Raw genomic sequence first — 16,896 nt, forward strand, 5'->3', positions numbered from 1 at the left:
ACCTTAGAAGCCTGTGGTACATAGCCAACTAACAAAGATAGATTGATCATATTTAAGATCGAAGCATTAAATAATGGTAGGGCTTCCTTGAGCAGCCTGGTAGGAATGGGGTCTAATAAACATGTTGATGGTTTGGATGAAGTAACTAATGAAAATAACTCAGACAGAACAATCGGAGAGAAAGAGTCTAACCAAATACCGGCATCACTGAAAGCAGCCAAAGATAACGATACGTCTTTGGGATGGTTATGAGTAATTTTTTCTCTAATAGTTAAAATTTTGTTAGCAAAGAAAGTCATGAAGTCATTACTAGTTAAAGTTAATGGAATACTCAGCTCAATAGAGCTCTGACTCTTTGTCAGTCTGGCTACAGTGCTGAAAAGAAACCTGGGGTTGTTCTTATTTTCTTCAATTAGTGATGAGTAGAAAGATGTCCTAGCTTTACGGAGGGCTTTTTTATAGAGCAACAGACTCTTTTTTCCAGGCTAAGTGAAGATCTTCTAAATTAGTGAGACGCCATTTCCTCTCCAACTTACGGGTTATCTGCTTTAAGCTACGAGTTTGTGAGTTATACCACGGAGTCAGGCACTTCTGATTTAAAGCTCTCTTTTTCAGAGGAGCTACAGCATCCAAAGTTGTCTTCAATGAGGATGTAAAACTATTGACGAGATACTCTATCTCACTTACAGAGTTTAGGTAGCTACTCTGCACTGTGTTGGTATATGGCATTAGAGAACATAAAGAAGGAATCCATACCATAAGTCAGAACAAGATCTAAGATATGATTAAAGTGGTGGGTGGACTCATTTACATTTTGAGCAAAGCCAATAGAGTCTAATAATAGATTAAATGCAGTGTTGAGGCTGTCATTCTCAGCATCTGTGTGGATGTTAAAATCGCCCACTATAATTATCTTATCTGAGCTAAGCACTAAGTCAGACAAAAGGTCTGAAAATTCACAGAGAAACTCACAGTAACGACCAGGAGGACGATAGATAATAACAAATAAAACTGGTTTTTGGGACTTCCAATTTGGATGGACAAGACTAAGAGTCAAGCTTTCAAATGAATTAAAGCTCTGTCTGGGTTTTTGATTAATTAATAAGCTGGAATGGAATATTGCTGCTAATCCTCCGCCTCGGCCCGTGCTACGAGCATTCTGACAGTTAGTGTGACTCGGGGGTGTTGACTCATTTAAACTAACATATTCATCCTGCTGTAACCAGGTTTCTGTAAGGCAGAATAAATCAATATGTTGATCAATTATTATATCATTTACTAACAGGGACTTAGAAGAGAGAGACCTAATGTTTAATAGACCACATTTAACTGTTTTAGTCTGTGGTGCAGTTGAAGGTGCTATATTATTTTTTCTTTTTGAATTTTATGCTTAAATAGATTTTTGCTGGTTATTGGTGGTCTGGGAGCAGACACCGTCTCTACGGGGATGGGGTAATGAGGGGATGGCAGGGGGAGAGAAGCTGCAGAGAGGTGTGTAAGACTACAACTCTGCTTCCTGGTCCCAACCCTGGATAGTCACGGTTTGGAGGATTTAAGAAAATTGGCCAGATTTCTAGAAATGAGAGCTGCTCCATCCAAAGTGGGATGGATGCCGTCTCTCCTAACAAGACCAGGTTTTCCCCAGAAGCTTTGCCAATTATCTATGAAGCCCACCTCATTTTTTGGACACCACTCAGACAGCCAGCATTTCAAGGAGAACATGCGGCTAAACACTCCCGGTCCGATTGGGGAGGGGCCCAGAGAAAACTACAGAGTCCGACATTGTTTTTGCAAAGTTACACACCTATTCAATGTTAATTTTAGTGACCTCCGATTGGCGTAACCGGGTGTCATTACTGCCGACGTGAATTACAATCTTACCAAGTTTACGCTTAGCCTTAGCCAGCAGTTTCAAATTTCCTTCAATGTCGCCTGCTCTGGCCCCCGGAAGACAATTGACTATGGTTGCTGGTGTCGCTAACTTCACATTTCTCAAAACATTGTCGCCAATAACCAGAGTTTGATCCTCGGCGGGTGTGTCGTCGAGTGGGGAAAAACGGTTAGAAATGTGAACAGGTTGGCGGTGTACACGGGGCTTCTGTTTAGAACTACGCTTCCTCCTCACAGTCACCCAGTCAGCCTGCTTTCCCGGCTGCTCGGGATCTGCCAGAGGGGAACTAACAGCGGCTAAGCTACCTTGGTCCGCACCGACTACAGGGGCCTGGTTAGCTGTAGAATTTTCCACGGTGCGGAGCCGAGTCTCCAATTCGCCCAGCCTGGCCTCCAAAGCTACGAATAAGCTACACTTATTACAAGTACCATTACAGCTAAAGCAGGCCGAGGAATAACTAAACATTTCACACCCAGAGCAGAAAAGTGCAGGAGAGACAGGAGAAGCCGCCATGCTAAACCGGGTAAGAGCTGGTAGCTGCGCTAAGCTAGAGGATTCCTAAAAACACGCAAAGTGAATAATGTATAAATAATTTAGAGGTGATTCAGCAGAGGGAGTGCTTTAGTTAAGGCACGTGAAGATTACACTGGGAAACAAATCGTTATCTAGATAACTAGATCAATCTAACTGCGCAGATTAAACAGCTAACAGATACAGAAAAACACCGCTGTGCTCCGGAACAGGAAGTGATACAATACCGCAGTGAGAGCCAACCACCAGTAGAGGCGATCATTATTATTATCATAATTATTATCATTATTATATTAAATCCTAATTTTCACCCAAATGAAGCCAAAACACGTAGGTAAAATCAGGTCCATAAGTATTTGGTCAGTTACGATTTTTTTTTTTTAATTTCTGTACAAAGAAATAAATGGATACATTTATTTTTATGTGAACAATTTTTATACTTGAATACACGTATTTATACTTTTATACATACATGTATTTAATCTTAATTCATGTTTGATCCTCCCCATAAAAATAAAACACCAACAAAGGGGAACGTGTAGTACTTATGCGCCCGCATGGGGGTGCTGTTTCCAAAGTTGTTGTACTTACAGTACCTCAAACTTTACAGTCGAATCGAGATTGTTCAGTCACATGTTCAGCCTCTGCCGTTTAGAGAAGTTACTGTTTGCGTATGTTTTCATTGTGATACTAAGTCACAAACGTTAATGTTGACGCTGAACGTCAGGTCGATATGTTCGAGTCGGACACCGCAGCGATCCTTCCTGAAGATCTGCTGAGCGCCACATCTACGGACGAACACAAAACCACCGACTGTCGTGGCGGCAGAGAGGAGTCCGGCACACCGACTACCTGCCGCCTGCGGCCGCCGTTTGCGTGTCCGCTGTCCGTGTCCGTAGAACCCGTGTTGTTCCTGTCCATGTTTGCGTTCACCTTGCAGGCCCCTCTGGCGACTCAGTATCTGTGGGACCGGATCAGTGAAGATCTGGGTTACAACACGTCCCAAAAGAGTGCAACGTGCGGAAACAGCTCGACCACTCCAGACCCTCTGCTGAAGGTACTAACAGAGGCGAAGTCAGCCTACTGAGGGCCCCGGGCCCGGCACACTGAGGAGCCCCCTCACTCATTCTGGCGAGATCCACTAGCAGTGGTGTAGGAGGCAGGAAACTGCTAAAATTCGGGCAGATGGGTTGGAATATCTGGGCGTTTGGAGTGAGACAATTAAAAATGAATACTGTTGTGGATGTATTTGACAGACAAAAGGGAAGGAACAAAATATTCTTCAAATTATTGCCATATAATTTATTACTTGTACCAGTGCAACACAGATTTTCACCAGATCCTTATTTGTTTCGCTTTTCTAGTCGGTGATGCGTTATTCATTTTATTAAATGTTATTATTCATAGTGCCCTGCTCAGCTGGAAACAACACTGGTCTTTCTTTGCCTGAAGCAAAAGTTCAGGCAAAAATATTTTAATGATGTTTGTCCAGTCAGCAGACACAGTTTTTGCTATGGGTAAACCACGCTGCCGCCCCGGGGTGAATTTTTTCATGACACACGGAGGGCGGTACAAACGCTTTAGAAAAAATATACAGTAGTGTTCAGAATAATAGTAGTGCTATGTGACTTAAAAGATTAATCCAGGTTTTGAGTATATTTCTTATTGTTACATGGGAAACAAGGTACCAGTAGATTCTCACAAATCCAACAAGACCAAGCATTCATGATATGCACACTCTTAAGGCTATGAAATTGGGCTATTAGTAAAAAAAAAAAAAGTAGAAAAGGGGGTGTTCATAATAATAGTAGCATCTGCTGTTGACGCTACAAACTCAAAACTATTATGTTCAAACTGCTTTTTTTTATCAATCCTGTGAATTACTAAACTAGTATTTAGTTGTATAACCACAGTTTTTCATGATTTCTTCACATCTGCGAGGCATTAATTTTGTTGGTTTGGAACCAAGATTTTGCTTGTTTACTAGTGTGCTTGGGGTCATCGTCTTGTTGAAACACCCATTTCAAGGGCATGTCCTCTTCAGCATAAGGCAACATGACCTCTTAAAGTATTTTGACACATCCAGACTGATCCATGATACCTGGTGTGCGATATATAGGCCCAACACCATAGTAGGAGAAACATGCCCATATCATGATGCTTGCACCACCATGCTTCACTGTCTTCGCTGTGAACTGTGGCTTGAATTCAGAGTTTGGGGGTCGTCTCACAAACTGTCTGCGGCCCTTGGACCCAAAAAGAACAATTTTACTCTCATCAGTCCACAAAATATTCCTCCATTTCTCTTTAGGCGAGTTGATGTGTTCTTTGGCAAATTGTAACCTCTTCTGCACATGTCTTTTATTTAACAGAGGGACTTTGCGGGGATTCTTGCAAATAAATTAGCTTCACACAGGCGTCTTCTAACTGTCACAGCACTTACAGGTAACTCCAGACTGTCTTTGATCATCCTGGAGCTGATCAATGGGTGAGCCTTTGCCATTCTGGTTATTCTTCTATCCATTTTGATGGTTGTTTTCCGTTTTCTTCCACGTGTCCAGGCCATGACATTGACCCTATGTGTCTTTTTGCAAGGAATGTTTTCACAGTTTTTGCTCTATGGCAAGATGCATTATCATCTTGAAAAATGATATCATCATCCCCAAACATCCTTTCAATTGATGGGATAAGAAAAGTGTCCAAAATATCAACGTAAACTTGTGCATTTATTGATGATGTAATGACAGCCATCTCCCCAGTGCATTTACCTGACATGCAGCCCCATATCATCAATGACTGTGGAAATTTACATGTTCTCTTCAGGCAGTCATCTTTATAAATCTCACTGGAATGGCACCAAACAAAAGTTCCAGCATCATCACCTTGCCTAATGCAGATTCGAGATTCATCACTGAATATGACTTTCATCCAGTCATCCCCAGTCCACGATTGCTTTTCTTTAGCCCATTGTAACCTTTTTTTTTCTGTTTAGGTGTTAATGATGGCTTTCGTTTAGCTTTTCTGTATGTAAATCCAATTTCCTTTAGGCGGTTTCTTACAGTTTGGTCACAGACGTTGACTCCAGTTTCCTCGCATTCGTTCCTCATTTGTTTTGTTGTGCATTTTCGATTTTTGAGACATATTGCTTTAAGTTTTCTGTCTTGAAGCTTTGATGTCTTCCTTGGTCTACCAGTATGTTTGCCTTTAACAACCTTCCCATGTTGTTTGTATTTGGTCCCAAGTTTAGACACAGCTGACTGTGAACAACCAACATCTTTTGCAACATTGCGTGATGATTTACCCTCTTTTAAGAGTTTGATAATCCTCTCCTTTGTTTCAATTGACATCTCTTGTGTTGGAGCCATGATTCATGTCAGTCCACTTGGTGCAACAGCTCTCCAAGGTGTGATCACTCCTTTTTAGATGCAGACTAAGGAGCAGATCTGATTTGATGCAGGTGTTAGTTTTGGGGATGAAAATTTACAGGGTGATTCCATAATTTATTCCTCAGAATTGAGTGAGTCCATATTTTTTTCCCTCTGCTTGGTCTAAATTAAACAACTGAATGAACATCCTCCGAGGCCGGTGATTCCATAATTATTGCCAGGGGTTGTAGAATCATGAGCATCAGCCGTACAGATGCAATGATATAACCATGAGGTTGTGTGCCATGCATCAATGATATAGGTGTAACTGTCATCAGGCAGAAGCGTTTTACTAGAAAGAATCAGACCATTATTACAACAGAACTGTAGTAAATGTTTAGCAAATACAGAGGAGTTGTCAGAGACATCTGCATTTAAATCACCCACAAACAAGTAGATGCAGGACATAATAAAAGACAATATATTAAGAAATTCAGCGTCATTTTCACGATACGCATATGGTGTGTATATATTCAGCACAATAAAGTTCCTATTATTCCCCCTTTGCGCTGCTCCCTCTTTGAATGATTTTGTCCCAGCACCACAGCCACCTTCAGCAATTTCTGAGGCTTCAATTTCCCTTCCCTTAGGATAGTACTCCATGCCGGTGACCAGGGTTGTTCATTCAAGGTCTCTCCCAGTTGTAACATTAGCTTTGCATCCATACCCCATGGCCTTTCCAAAGATTCCAACGATTGCGCTTCTGTCTGTTTGGACCCAAGCGCAGCTTCGTTGGCCCGGCTAGATCCACTGTGTGTTTCAATAACTGTCAGCCGGCGCTCCAAAGCAGCAACCACCATCTCCAGGTTTTCACTCACGTTAACCTGAGTCTCCATAACTCTTCTCAGTGTAGAGACTTCCTGGTTCAGGCGCTTCATTCTGCTGAGCAAGGCCGAGGCATCCATGTTGCCAAAGCCGACAGGTGGAAGTTTGTCCAGGAAATCTGAGACAAATCTGGGAATATCCTCACCACACTCATTTAACAGTTTCAGGCAGTCCTTGATGTTATTAATGCCAAGTACCGCACACTGCTGCTATCTTTCAAACGCCATCTCAAGTTGTTCTCAAACTTGTGCTAATTTGAAATTGAGGTTAATAAATTCAATATAATTGAATAATTTGTTTGTTTGCTTTTCTAGGAGGTGGAAACACTGACAGCACATTGGAACCTTTATATAAATCTGGTGGGCTTTTCTATAGCACTAATTGTGGTTCCTGTCCTGGGGCCATGGAGTGACCTTGCAGGTCGTAGGCCAGTCCTCATCATCCCCAGCATAGGCTTGGCTCTCCAGACAGGGGTGAACCTGGTGGTGATGTACTTGAAGCTGCCTGTTGCCTACTTCTTCATTGGCAGGATGCTCAGTGGGCTTTTAGGTGATTTCGCTGCCATCTTGGCAGGATGCTTCTCATATGTGGCTGATGTCACTGACCAAAAGTCCCGCACCTTCAGAGTAGCAGTGTTGGAGGCCTGTATAGGCCTGTCAGGGATGCTGGCTAGCATCATTGGAGGGTATTGGCGGAAGGCACAATGGTAAGACTTGTATTGCACGATTATGGTATTTGTATTTGTCATTGCAAATTCTGAACCTCTTAAATGATTGGTTTTTATTTGTATTGAGGTACATCAACCCGTTCTGGCTGGTCCTGGCCACCCAAACAGCTACAGCTCTGTATGCTTATCTGTTTGTCCCTGAGTCCATCCTAGAAAACCCCACTGCCAAGTTCTTCACTACTCGCCACTACAAAGCTGTCTGGCTCCTCTACACTAAAAGGGGCGGTGCCAGTGAAACCAATGGAAGATATCATCGGTTCAAATTGTGGCTTTACATGCTTTGCCTCTTTGTGGTGTTGACCATTCACTTTGGCTGTCGGGATCTGTACGTGCTGTATGAACTGAGCTCACCGCTGTGCTGGGGGCCGGAGCTAATTGGCTATGGCTCAGCAGTTCTGCACATGACCTACCTGAGCAGTCTGCTTGGACTGAAGATCATGCAGCGCTGCCTGCAAGACTCCTGGATGGCTCTCATGGGTCTGGCCTCCAATGTCACCGGGATGGTGGTCTTCTCTTTTGCTGACACAACCCAGCTGATGTTCACAGGTGAGTGGCTCTGGAGTGAGATGGTCATCTGTTACACAGTTTAACCTGGATGCAACACATATTTAGAATTTGTTTCTCCAGTCAGACACCAAGGATGACCACAGTGACATACACCAGAGGATGGAATATCTGACATAACTGCATTTTTGTTTTTTTAGCAAGAGTAAAAGTCACTGACCTGGACTCCAAAACTTAACCAACTGAATGTAATTAGTTCAACTCTTCAGGCAGGTGGATGAGCTAATTATTGAGATCATCTGGTTTAGGTGGAGAGGTAGAAGCAATAAATGGCAGGGCTTTTACTTTCTGAAGCTGGAGTTTTCCACCTCTGCTTTTGACCTATGTCTAGTTGATATTTTACCCTGTCAGACTTATGTCTAGTTAAAAATCTTGGCAGTGTAGTGGTTAAAAGTGTTTGACAAGATCTATGATTGTTTTCAGTCTTGCGCCTTAAATAACTGAGCCGCTATTCACAGATTACAATGACCCACACTGTGCTTCTAAGTCACACCACTGACTTCATGAATGAAGCTCACTCAACAAAAGAGAATCGTGTAAAATTTTGCAGTGTCCACATGCTACTTTGAGCTTAAATAGAACGTCTTTAACAGGAGCAGTGCACAGAAAGAGTACCAGAGCAGAGCTGGTCCAGACAGATAGCGAGAGGTACCATAGCAACACGGCATGTTCATATACAGAGGGGCAAAAAAGTATTTAGTCAGTCCCTGATTGTGCAAGTTCCCCTACTTAGAAAGATGAGAGAGGTCTGTAATTTTCAACATAGGTACACTTCAACTATGAGAGACAAAATAAGAAAAAAACAATCCAGGAAATCACATTGTAGGATTTTATTTATTTGTATATTTGTTTATTTTATTTATTTGTATATTATGGTGGAAAATAAGTATTTGGTCAATAATAAAAGTTCAACTCAATACTTTGTAGCATAATCTTTGTTGGCAATGACAGAGGTCAAACGTTTCCTGTAAGTCTTCACCAGGTTTGCACACACTGTAGCTGGTATTATATATTCCTCCATGCAGATCTCTAGAGCAGTGATGTTTTGGCGCTGTCGCTGGGCAACATGGACTTTCAACTCCCTCAACATATTGTCTATGGGGTTGAGGTCTGGAGACTGGCTAGGCCACTACAGGACCTGGAAATGCTTTTTTACAGAGCCACTCCTTCATTGCCCAAGCAGTGTGTTTGGGATCATTGTCATGCTGGAAGACCAAGCCACGTTGCATCTTCAATGTTCTCACTGATGGAAAGAGGTTTTGGCTTAAAATGTCACGATACATGGCCCTGTTCATTCTTCCCTTAACATGGATTAGTCGTCCTGTCCCCTTTGCAGAAAAACAGCCCCAAAGCATGATATTTTCACCCCCATGCTTCACAGTAGATATGGTGTTCTTGGAATGCAACTCAGCATTCTTCTTCTTCCAGACACAATGAGTTGAGTTTTTAACCAAAAAGTTCTATTTTGGTTTCATCTGACCACATGATATTCTCCCAGTCTGCTTCTGGATCATCCATATGCTCTCTGGCAAACTTCAGACGGGCCTGAACATGTACTGGCTTAAGCAGGGGGACACGCCTGGCACTGCAGGATTTGAGTGCCTCTCTGTGTAGTGTGTAGCCTTTGTTACTTTGGTCCCAGCTCTCTGCGGGTCATTCATCAGGTCCCTTTGTGTAGTTCTGGGATTTTTGTTCACCGTTCTCATGATCATTTTGACCCCACCGGATGACATCTTGCATGGAGTCCCAGAACAAGGTAGATTATCAATGGTCTTGTATGTCTTCCATTTTCTTATAATTGCTCCCACAGTTGATTTATTCACACTAACCTGCTTGACTATTGTAGATTCACTCTTCCCAGCCTGGTGCACATCTACAATTTTCTTCCTGGTGTCCTTTGACAGCTCTTTGGTCTTGGCCATGGTTGAGTTTGGAGTCTGACTGTTTGAGGCTGTGGATACTGTGAGGAAAATAAGTATTTAAACACCCTGCGATTTTGCAAGTTCTCCCACTTAGAAATCATGGAGGGGTCTGAAATTTTCATCTTAGGTGCATGTCCACTGTGAGAGACATAATCTAAAAAAAAAAAAAATCCGGAAATCACAATGTATGATTTTTTTAATAATTTTTTTGTATGTTACTGCTGCAAATAAGTATTTGAACACCTGTGAAAATCAATGTTAATATTTGGTACAGTAGCCTTTGTTTGCAATTACAGAGGTCAAACGTTTAGTGTAGTTTTTCTCCAGGTTTGCACACACTGCAGCAGGGATTTTGGTCCACTCCTCGATACAGATCTTCTCCAAATCTTTCAGGTTTGGAGTTTCAGTTCCCTCCAAAGATTTTCTATTGAGTTCAGGTCTGGAGACTGGTCAGGCCACTCCAGGACCTTGAAATGCTTCTTAAATGCCCTGGCTGTGTGATTGGGGTCATTGTCATGCTGGAAGACCCAGCCATGACCCATCTTCAATGCTCTTACTGAGGGAAGGAGGTTGTTTGCCAAAATCTCGCAATACATGACCCCATCCATCTTCCCTTCAATACGGTGCAGTTGTCCTGTCCCCTTTGCAGAAGAGCACCCCCATATTATGATGTTTCCACCCCATGCTTCACGGTTGGGATGGTTTTCTTGGGGTTGTTCTCATCCTCTAAACATGGTAAGTGTAGTTGATTCCAAAAAGCTCTATTCTGGTCTCATCTGACCACATGCCCTTCTCCCATGCCTCCTCTGGATCATCCAGATGGTCAGTGGTGAACTTCAAACAGGCCTGGACATGTGCTGGCTTGAGCAGGGGGACCTTACTAATGTAATCTTTGTGACTGTGGTCCCAGCTCTCTTCAGGTCATTGACCAGGTCCTCCTGTGTAGTTCTGAGCTTTCTCAGAATCATCCTTACCCCACAAAGTGAGATCTTGCATGGAATCCCAGACCGAGGGAGATTGACAGTCATCTTGTGTTTCTTCCACTTTCTAATAAATAATCATAACAGTTGTTGTCTTCTACCAAGCTGCTTGCCTGTTGTCCTGTAGTCCATCCCAGCCTTGTGCAGGTCTACAGTTTTGTCCCTGGTGTCCTTAGACAGCTCTTTGGTCTTGGCTATGGTGGACAGGTTGGAGTGTGATTGATTGAGTGTGTGAACAGGTGTCTTTTATACAGGTAACAAGTTCAAACAGGTGCAGTTAATGCAGGTAAAGAGTGCAGAATAAGAGGGCTAATTAAAGAAAAATTAACAGGTCTGTGAGAGCCAGAATTCTTGCTGGTTGGTAAGTGTTCAAATACTTTTTTGCAGCAGTAACATACAAATAAATTATTAAAAAATCAAACATTGTGATTTCCGGATTATTTATTTATTTATTTAGATTATTTCTCTCACAGTGGACATGCACCTAAGTTGAAAATTTCAGACCCCTCCGTGATTTCTAAGTGGGAGAACTTGCAAAATCGCAGGGTGTTCAAATACTTATTTTCCTCACTGTAGGTGTCTTTTATACCAAGATACCGAGTTCCTGCCATTAATACAGGTAACAGGTGGAGGACAGAAGAGCTTCTTAAAGAAGAAGTTACAGGTCTGTGAGAGCCAGAAATCTTGCTTGTTTGTGGGTGACCAAATACTTATTTTCCACCATAATTTACAAATAAATTATTTTAAAATCCTACAATGTGATTTTCTGGAATTTTTTTTTTTGTCATTTTGTCTCTCACAGTTGAAGTGTACCTATGTTGAAAATTACAGACCTCTCTCATCTTTCTAAGTAGGAGAACTTACTTTTTACCCAACTGTATGGCACACATAAAAAGTTAACGTAGATCAACTGTTGTATTTTACTACAAAATCTGAATGTGATGTGAAATTTTAACATGATTTCCTTCAACAATCATAAAGCGAGCGAAGAATAGCGAAGTATGAGGTGCACAGTACATTCATATGAAAGCAGAGGATCATGTAAGCAAATGTTTTTTACTTTACATACATTCAACACAAAATGAAAACGTTCTATCATGCTATAGATTTACAAATACAATATTGATTGAATACATGCGCATGTATACAATTTTTTTTATTTATCTTTTTATGAATTTTGTTGCTGTTTCAGATTTTAGCAAAAATTGCATGACATAGTGGAAATCCAGAGATCTTGTGTGTCGTAGCCAAAAAAAAAGTAGAAGCATGGACATCACAATTCACCGTATGGCAGCAGTAGGTTTGTAGTAGTACTTTCACACATTGTTCATGCGTTAGTGCGTAACATAAACAAGTGAGTTATTTTTGTGGTCTGTATGTTGCTTTTATGTAGCCTAACGCATTGCGAAGCACTTTGACATGTCTTGTACACATGCATTTATTTGTAGTTTTATTATGGTATGAAAACTTATTTCCACCATTTCATGTTTGTTCTGTCTGAAGTTGTGACGTGGTGGAAATCCAGAGAGATCTTGCGTGTTGTAACCACAGAAAGTAAAATAATGCTCACAATAATTCAGCATATGCTGCTACTGGGTTAGTTGTAGTAGTACTAGTACTGCAATACATTGGTCATACGTTATTGTTACTAATAAATTCTGTGGTAGTCACTCCAAAGTATTGAAGCGCTGTTGCACACAACACAAACGAGTGTTTTTTTCCACCATCTCATGTTTGTTCTGTCTGAAGTCAAAAATCTGCCAATCTGCCATCCACCAGGGTACGGGTTATGTTTCCTCTTCGTGGTTGCAACTCCTGTGCTCAGGTCAAAGCTGTCCAAGTTGGCCAGCCCATCAGAACAAGGTCAGCCCACACAGAATGTGCACGCAATTTTTTAAACCTGAAATGAATCAACTCTCATCTCAACTTTGTAAACGTGTACCAAAACTGCTAGTGATGCAAAGATCATTAACGCACACTGACGATCTCTTTCCCAGGCGCCCTGTTTGCCTCTGTGTCCTGTATTGAAGCCTTGTGTTTTATTCTGGGCAGCGCCATCTTCAGCTCGCTCTATCCAGCCACGCTGCACTTCATGAAGGGCTTCCCCTTCCTGTTTGCCGCCATCGTCCTCTTCATCCCTGCTGGAATCATTGGGTGAGTCTGGTCTTCTTAGTTAATTGTTCATCTGTGTTTTGCTGTATCTGTCTTAATCTTGATGCCATTATTTACAACATCCACCTTTTTGCAGATGTAATGGAGCAGTTTGGGCCACATATAACACCCAGTGCAAAGCAGCACACAGTGTCATTCCTAGCATACAACTGATAGTTATGATTTTAAAACCCAGCACCCACGCCATGTTAAGGTCCAGTAGAATTACGGCCGTTTGTGTGCCCAGATAAGGTGTGGTATGAATATTGCTTGATAGTATTTGCCCCATAGAAGAACTAAAACCTGTTCAAAAGTCAGGCACAGAGTTGTTCTGGTATTTTCATGGCAAATGTTAAGATGTGCCTTACATAAGCAGGTTCATGATGCACATACTCCATTTGTTATGTGCAGTGAAACAAGTGAAAACAATTATTCAGTGAAATAAAAGTCAACACTAACAAAAGGTTTTGCCAAAATCATGCACTTTGGGTCAGAGGTGTCAAATCCAGCTTCATAAAGTAAAAAACACCCATGTGTTGCATCTACCTGTGCACCTAAAACAGGTGATGTCAATAATTAGCTCATCCACCTGCCTGAAGAGCTGAACTAATTACAGTCAGGTGGTTTATTGGGAAGATGGAACAAATATGTGGCTGGACTTTTACTTTCTGAAGCTCGATTTGACAACTCTGCTTTGGGTTAAAAACATAAAACTTGGTGTGATTATTCCTGGATATGCTCTTAACATTTTCTGATATGGAACCCCTGCCAAAGCTCCCCCTGGTGGCCAAACCATGGCCAACAATATTAAAATTCACTTGGAAATCCATGTTTTATCGCATTTCTGTCATTCACTTGTCAAAACACAGCTGATCTGCGCCAACTGTTTGGTCCGTTGCTATGGTGACGACCAGAGCGGAGTGATTATTACAGTGATTTAACTCGCCGAACTACGTGTGCGTATATACAAAAATAATGCACGCCAGTTAGACATGGAATTCTCAGTGACTGTGGTATAAATATATATATATTAGGGGTGGGTAAACATAAAAAAATCTTAATCGCATTAACTCAATGACTTTCTGTGATTAATCATGATTAATCGCATGGTATATGTGAAGCACAAAAATGAATTCAAAAGCCGCTTAAAAGCACAGTTTTATTTCAAAATGTAAATGAATGTTGCATTTGAAAATGTAAATTTCAACTGAAACACTCTAATGAAATCAAATATAAAACCACTGGCAGGTAATTTGTTATCCTGTTTCATATCAAAATGAGAATCTGTAAAAATAAATAAATAAAAAACAGTAACCATTGAGGTGGTACCTGAGACTTGTATAGCTTTGGTGAAACGCAAATTCTGCCTTGCAATGATTACAGATAACTTTGCTTTTCTCCAATGCGCCATCCTCAGGGCTGCATCCAGAGTGAAAATCTGACAGATGCATTTTTGCCCAATGATAAAATAAAAATCATACGCGTCTTATTCAATCTTAATTCTTTTATTCGTGTGCAACATACACTGTCACACTTTTTACTTTTTACAACCCCTGGCAAAAATTATGGAATCACCGGCCTCGGAGGATGTTTATTCAGTTGTTTAATTTTGTAGAAAAAAAGCAGATCACAGACATGACACAAAACTAAAGTCATTTCAAATGGCAACTTTCTGGCTTTAAGAAACACTATAAGAAATCAGGAAAAATAATTGTGGCAGTCAGTAACGGTTACTTTTTTAGACCAAGCAGAGGGAAAAAAATATGGAATCACTCAATTCTGAGGAAAAAATTATGGAATCATGAAAAACAAAAGAACGCTCCAACACATCACTAGTATTTTGTTGCACCACCTCTGGCTTTTATAACAGCTTGCAGTCTCTGAGGCATGGACTTAATGAGTGACAAACAGTACTCTTCATCAATCTGGCTCCAACTTTCTTTGATTGCTGTTGCCATATCAGCTTTGCAGGTTGGAGCCTTGTCATGTACCATTTTCTTCAACTTCCACCAAAGATTTTCAATTGGATTAAGATCCGGACTATTTGCAGGCCATGACATTGACCCTATGTGTCTTTTTGCAAGGAATGTTTTTGCAGTTTTTGCTCTATGGCAAGATGCATTATCATCTTGAAAAATGATTTCATCATCCCCAAACATCCTTTCAATTGATGGGATAAGAAAAGTGTCCAAAATATCAGCGTAAACTTGTGCATTTATTGATGATGTAATGACAGCCATCTCCCCAGTGCCTTTACCTGACTGCAGCCCCATCATCAATGACTGTGGAAATTTACATGTTCTCTTCAGGCAGTCATCTTTATAAATCTCATTGGAACGGCATCAAACAAAAGTTCCAGCATCATCACCTTGCCCAATGCAGATTCGAGATTCATCACTGAATATGACTTTCATCCAGTCATCCACAGTCCACGATTGCTTTTCCTTAGCCCAGTGATTCTCAACCGGGGTGCCGCGGCACCCTAGGGTGCCGTGATCGATCGTCAGGGGTGCCGTGGGTATTTTTCATATTCGCGATTATTTTTCATATTCGCGATTACCGTGAATTATTTATTTTATCCACAAAGCATAAAACGACTCAGAATCTGATGTCATTGTGCTGCAGCCTCGCTCTCGTCTTAAGGCGGGACAATAACAAGGAGGCTGACGGCCGATTAAAACAGTGCCGTCTTCTTCAAAAGCCGTCTAAAATGCGGAGCTGTCGGTGTGTGTGTCTGTGCCTGTGTGTGCGCGCGCGCGCGGAGTTAACAGGCTGCAGACTGCGAGGGAGTGGGTGGGTGAGGGAGGGGAGGGGGGGGGTGAGGGAGATTCCTGAATGCAGGCGCGACACGTTCAGTGCGCAGCGAGCGCGGAGCAGAGTATTTTAACCCAAGTGAACGTTAACAAAACGGAAACATGAAGCTGCCTTTACTTCTCTCTGAACTTTCTCTAAAGGTGTGATTCTGCCGTTACCGTCCTGTTCACACCATGTGCGCGTCATATGCTGAATTTATGAGATCATGAGATGAAATAAACGGTCAAATATATTTAAAAACATATTTAAAAAATGAGAATATATGAATGAACTGAGAGCCACAAAAAAAAAAATGTTCAGACGCACAGATCACAAAAAGCAGGTGAGAACTCTGAACTTTAACAGCTGTTATTTTCCAAAGGTATTTATTTGTTCAATCTTAAGCTTAATGCAGTGTTGAAGCACAAAACGTGACTGATGAGGAGAAACAATTTCATAAATGCAACAGAAACAACCACAAATCAGAAAAAGTTGGGACTGTATGTAAAATGAAGATAAAAATAAAAATGTTGCACCATTCCCAGTTTCTCCACTCACAGAAGCCAAACGTTCTTCCAGAGTTGTGTAATTATACTACAATAGTAGAATATAAAGAAGGGGAAAAAAGAAAAAAAAAATAGACAATATATTTGTCAATCGCAATTATTTGTCTGACAATTAATCGTCTCCAGAAATTCCTAATCGTGACAGCCCTACTTGAGATCAGAGCGCAAAATGCTTGAGGATTTTCGAAATGCGGTGTTTTCTGTATCGATTTTCTATTGCGATAATTGGGTTTTGCGCAAAACCAGAGGTAATAGCATTATAATATTATTTTAGTTGGTGGTGTGCCGCAGGATTTTGTAAATATAAAAAGGATGCCGCGGCTCAAAAAAGGTTGAAAAACACTGCCTTAGCCCATTGTAACCTTGTTTTTTCTGTTTAGGTGTTAATGATGGCTTTCGTTTAGCTTTTTTGTATGTAAATCCCATTTCCTTTAGGCGGTTTCTTACAGTTCAGTCACAGACGTTGACTCCAGTTTCCTCCCATTCGTTCCTCATTTGTTTTGTTGTGCATTTTCGATTTT

The 16,896-nt window shown here is 41.3% G+C and overlaps 1 protein-coding gene across 2 annotated transcripts in view; it reads left to right on the plus strand.

Annotated features, from left to right (window-relative positions):
- Nucleotides 1-2,925: 2,925 nt before the first annotated feature.
- LOC117509611 (proton-coupled folate transporter-like) overlaps nucleotides 2,926-16,896 on the plus strand; it is a 33,322-nt gene continuing 19,351 nt past the window's right edge. For both annotated transcript variants that reach the window (XM_034169356.1, XM_034169355.1), the window contains exons 1-5: nucleotides 2,926-3,479; nucleotides 6,987-7,378; nucleotides 7,467-7,945; nucleotides 12,645-12,728; nucleotides 12,863-13,019. In XM_034169356.1, coding sequence (XP_034025247.1) covers nucleotides 3,156-3,479; nucleotides 6,987-7,378; nucleotides 7,467-7,945; nucleotides 12,645-12,728; nucleotides 12,863-13,019 — 1,436 coding nt within the window. In that variant the 5' untranslated portion in view covers nucleotides 2,926-3,155. The remainder of the gene's footprint in view (nucleotides 3,480-6,986; nucleotides 7,379-7,466; nucleotides 7,946-12,644; nucleotides 12,729-12,862; nucleotides 13,020-16,896) is intronic.

Source organism: Thalassophryne amazonica, chromosome 4, assembly GCF_902500255.1.
Source record: "Thalassophryne amazonica chromosome 4, fThaAma1.1, whole genome shotgun sequence".
Taxonomy (NCBI): domain Eukaryota; kingdom Metazoa; phylum Chordata; class Actinopteri; order Batrachoidiformes; family Batrachoididae; genus Thalassophryne; species Thalassophryne amazonica.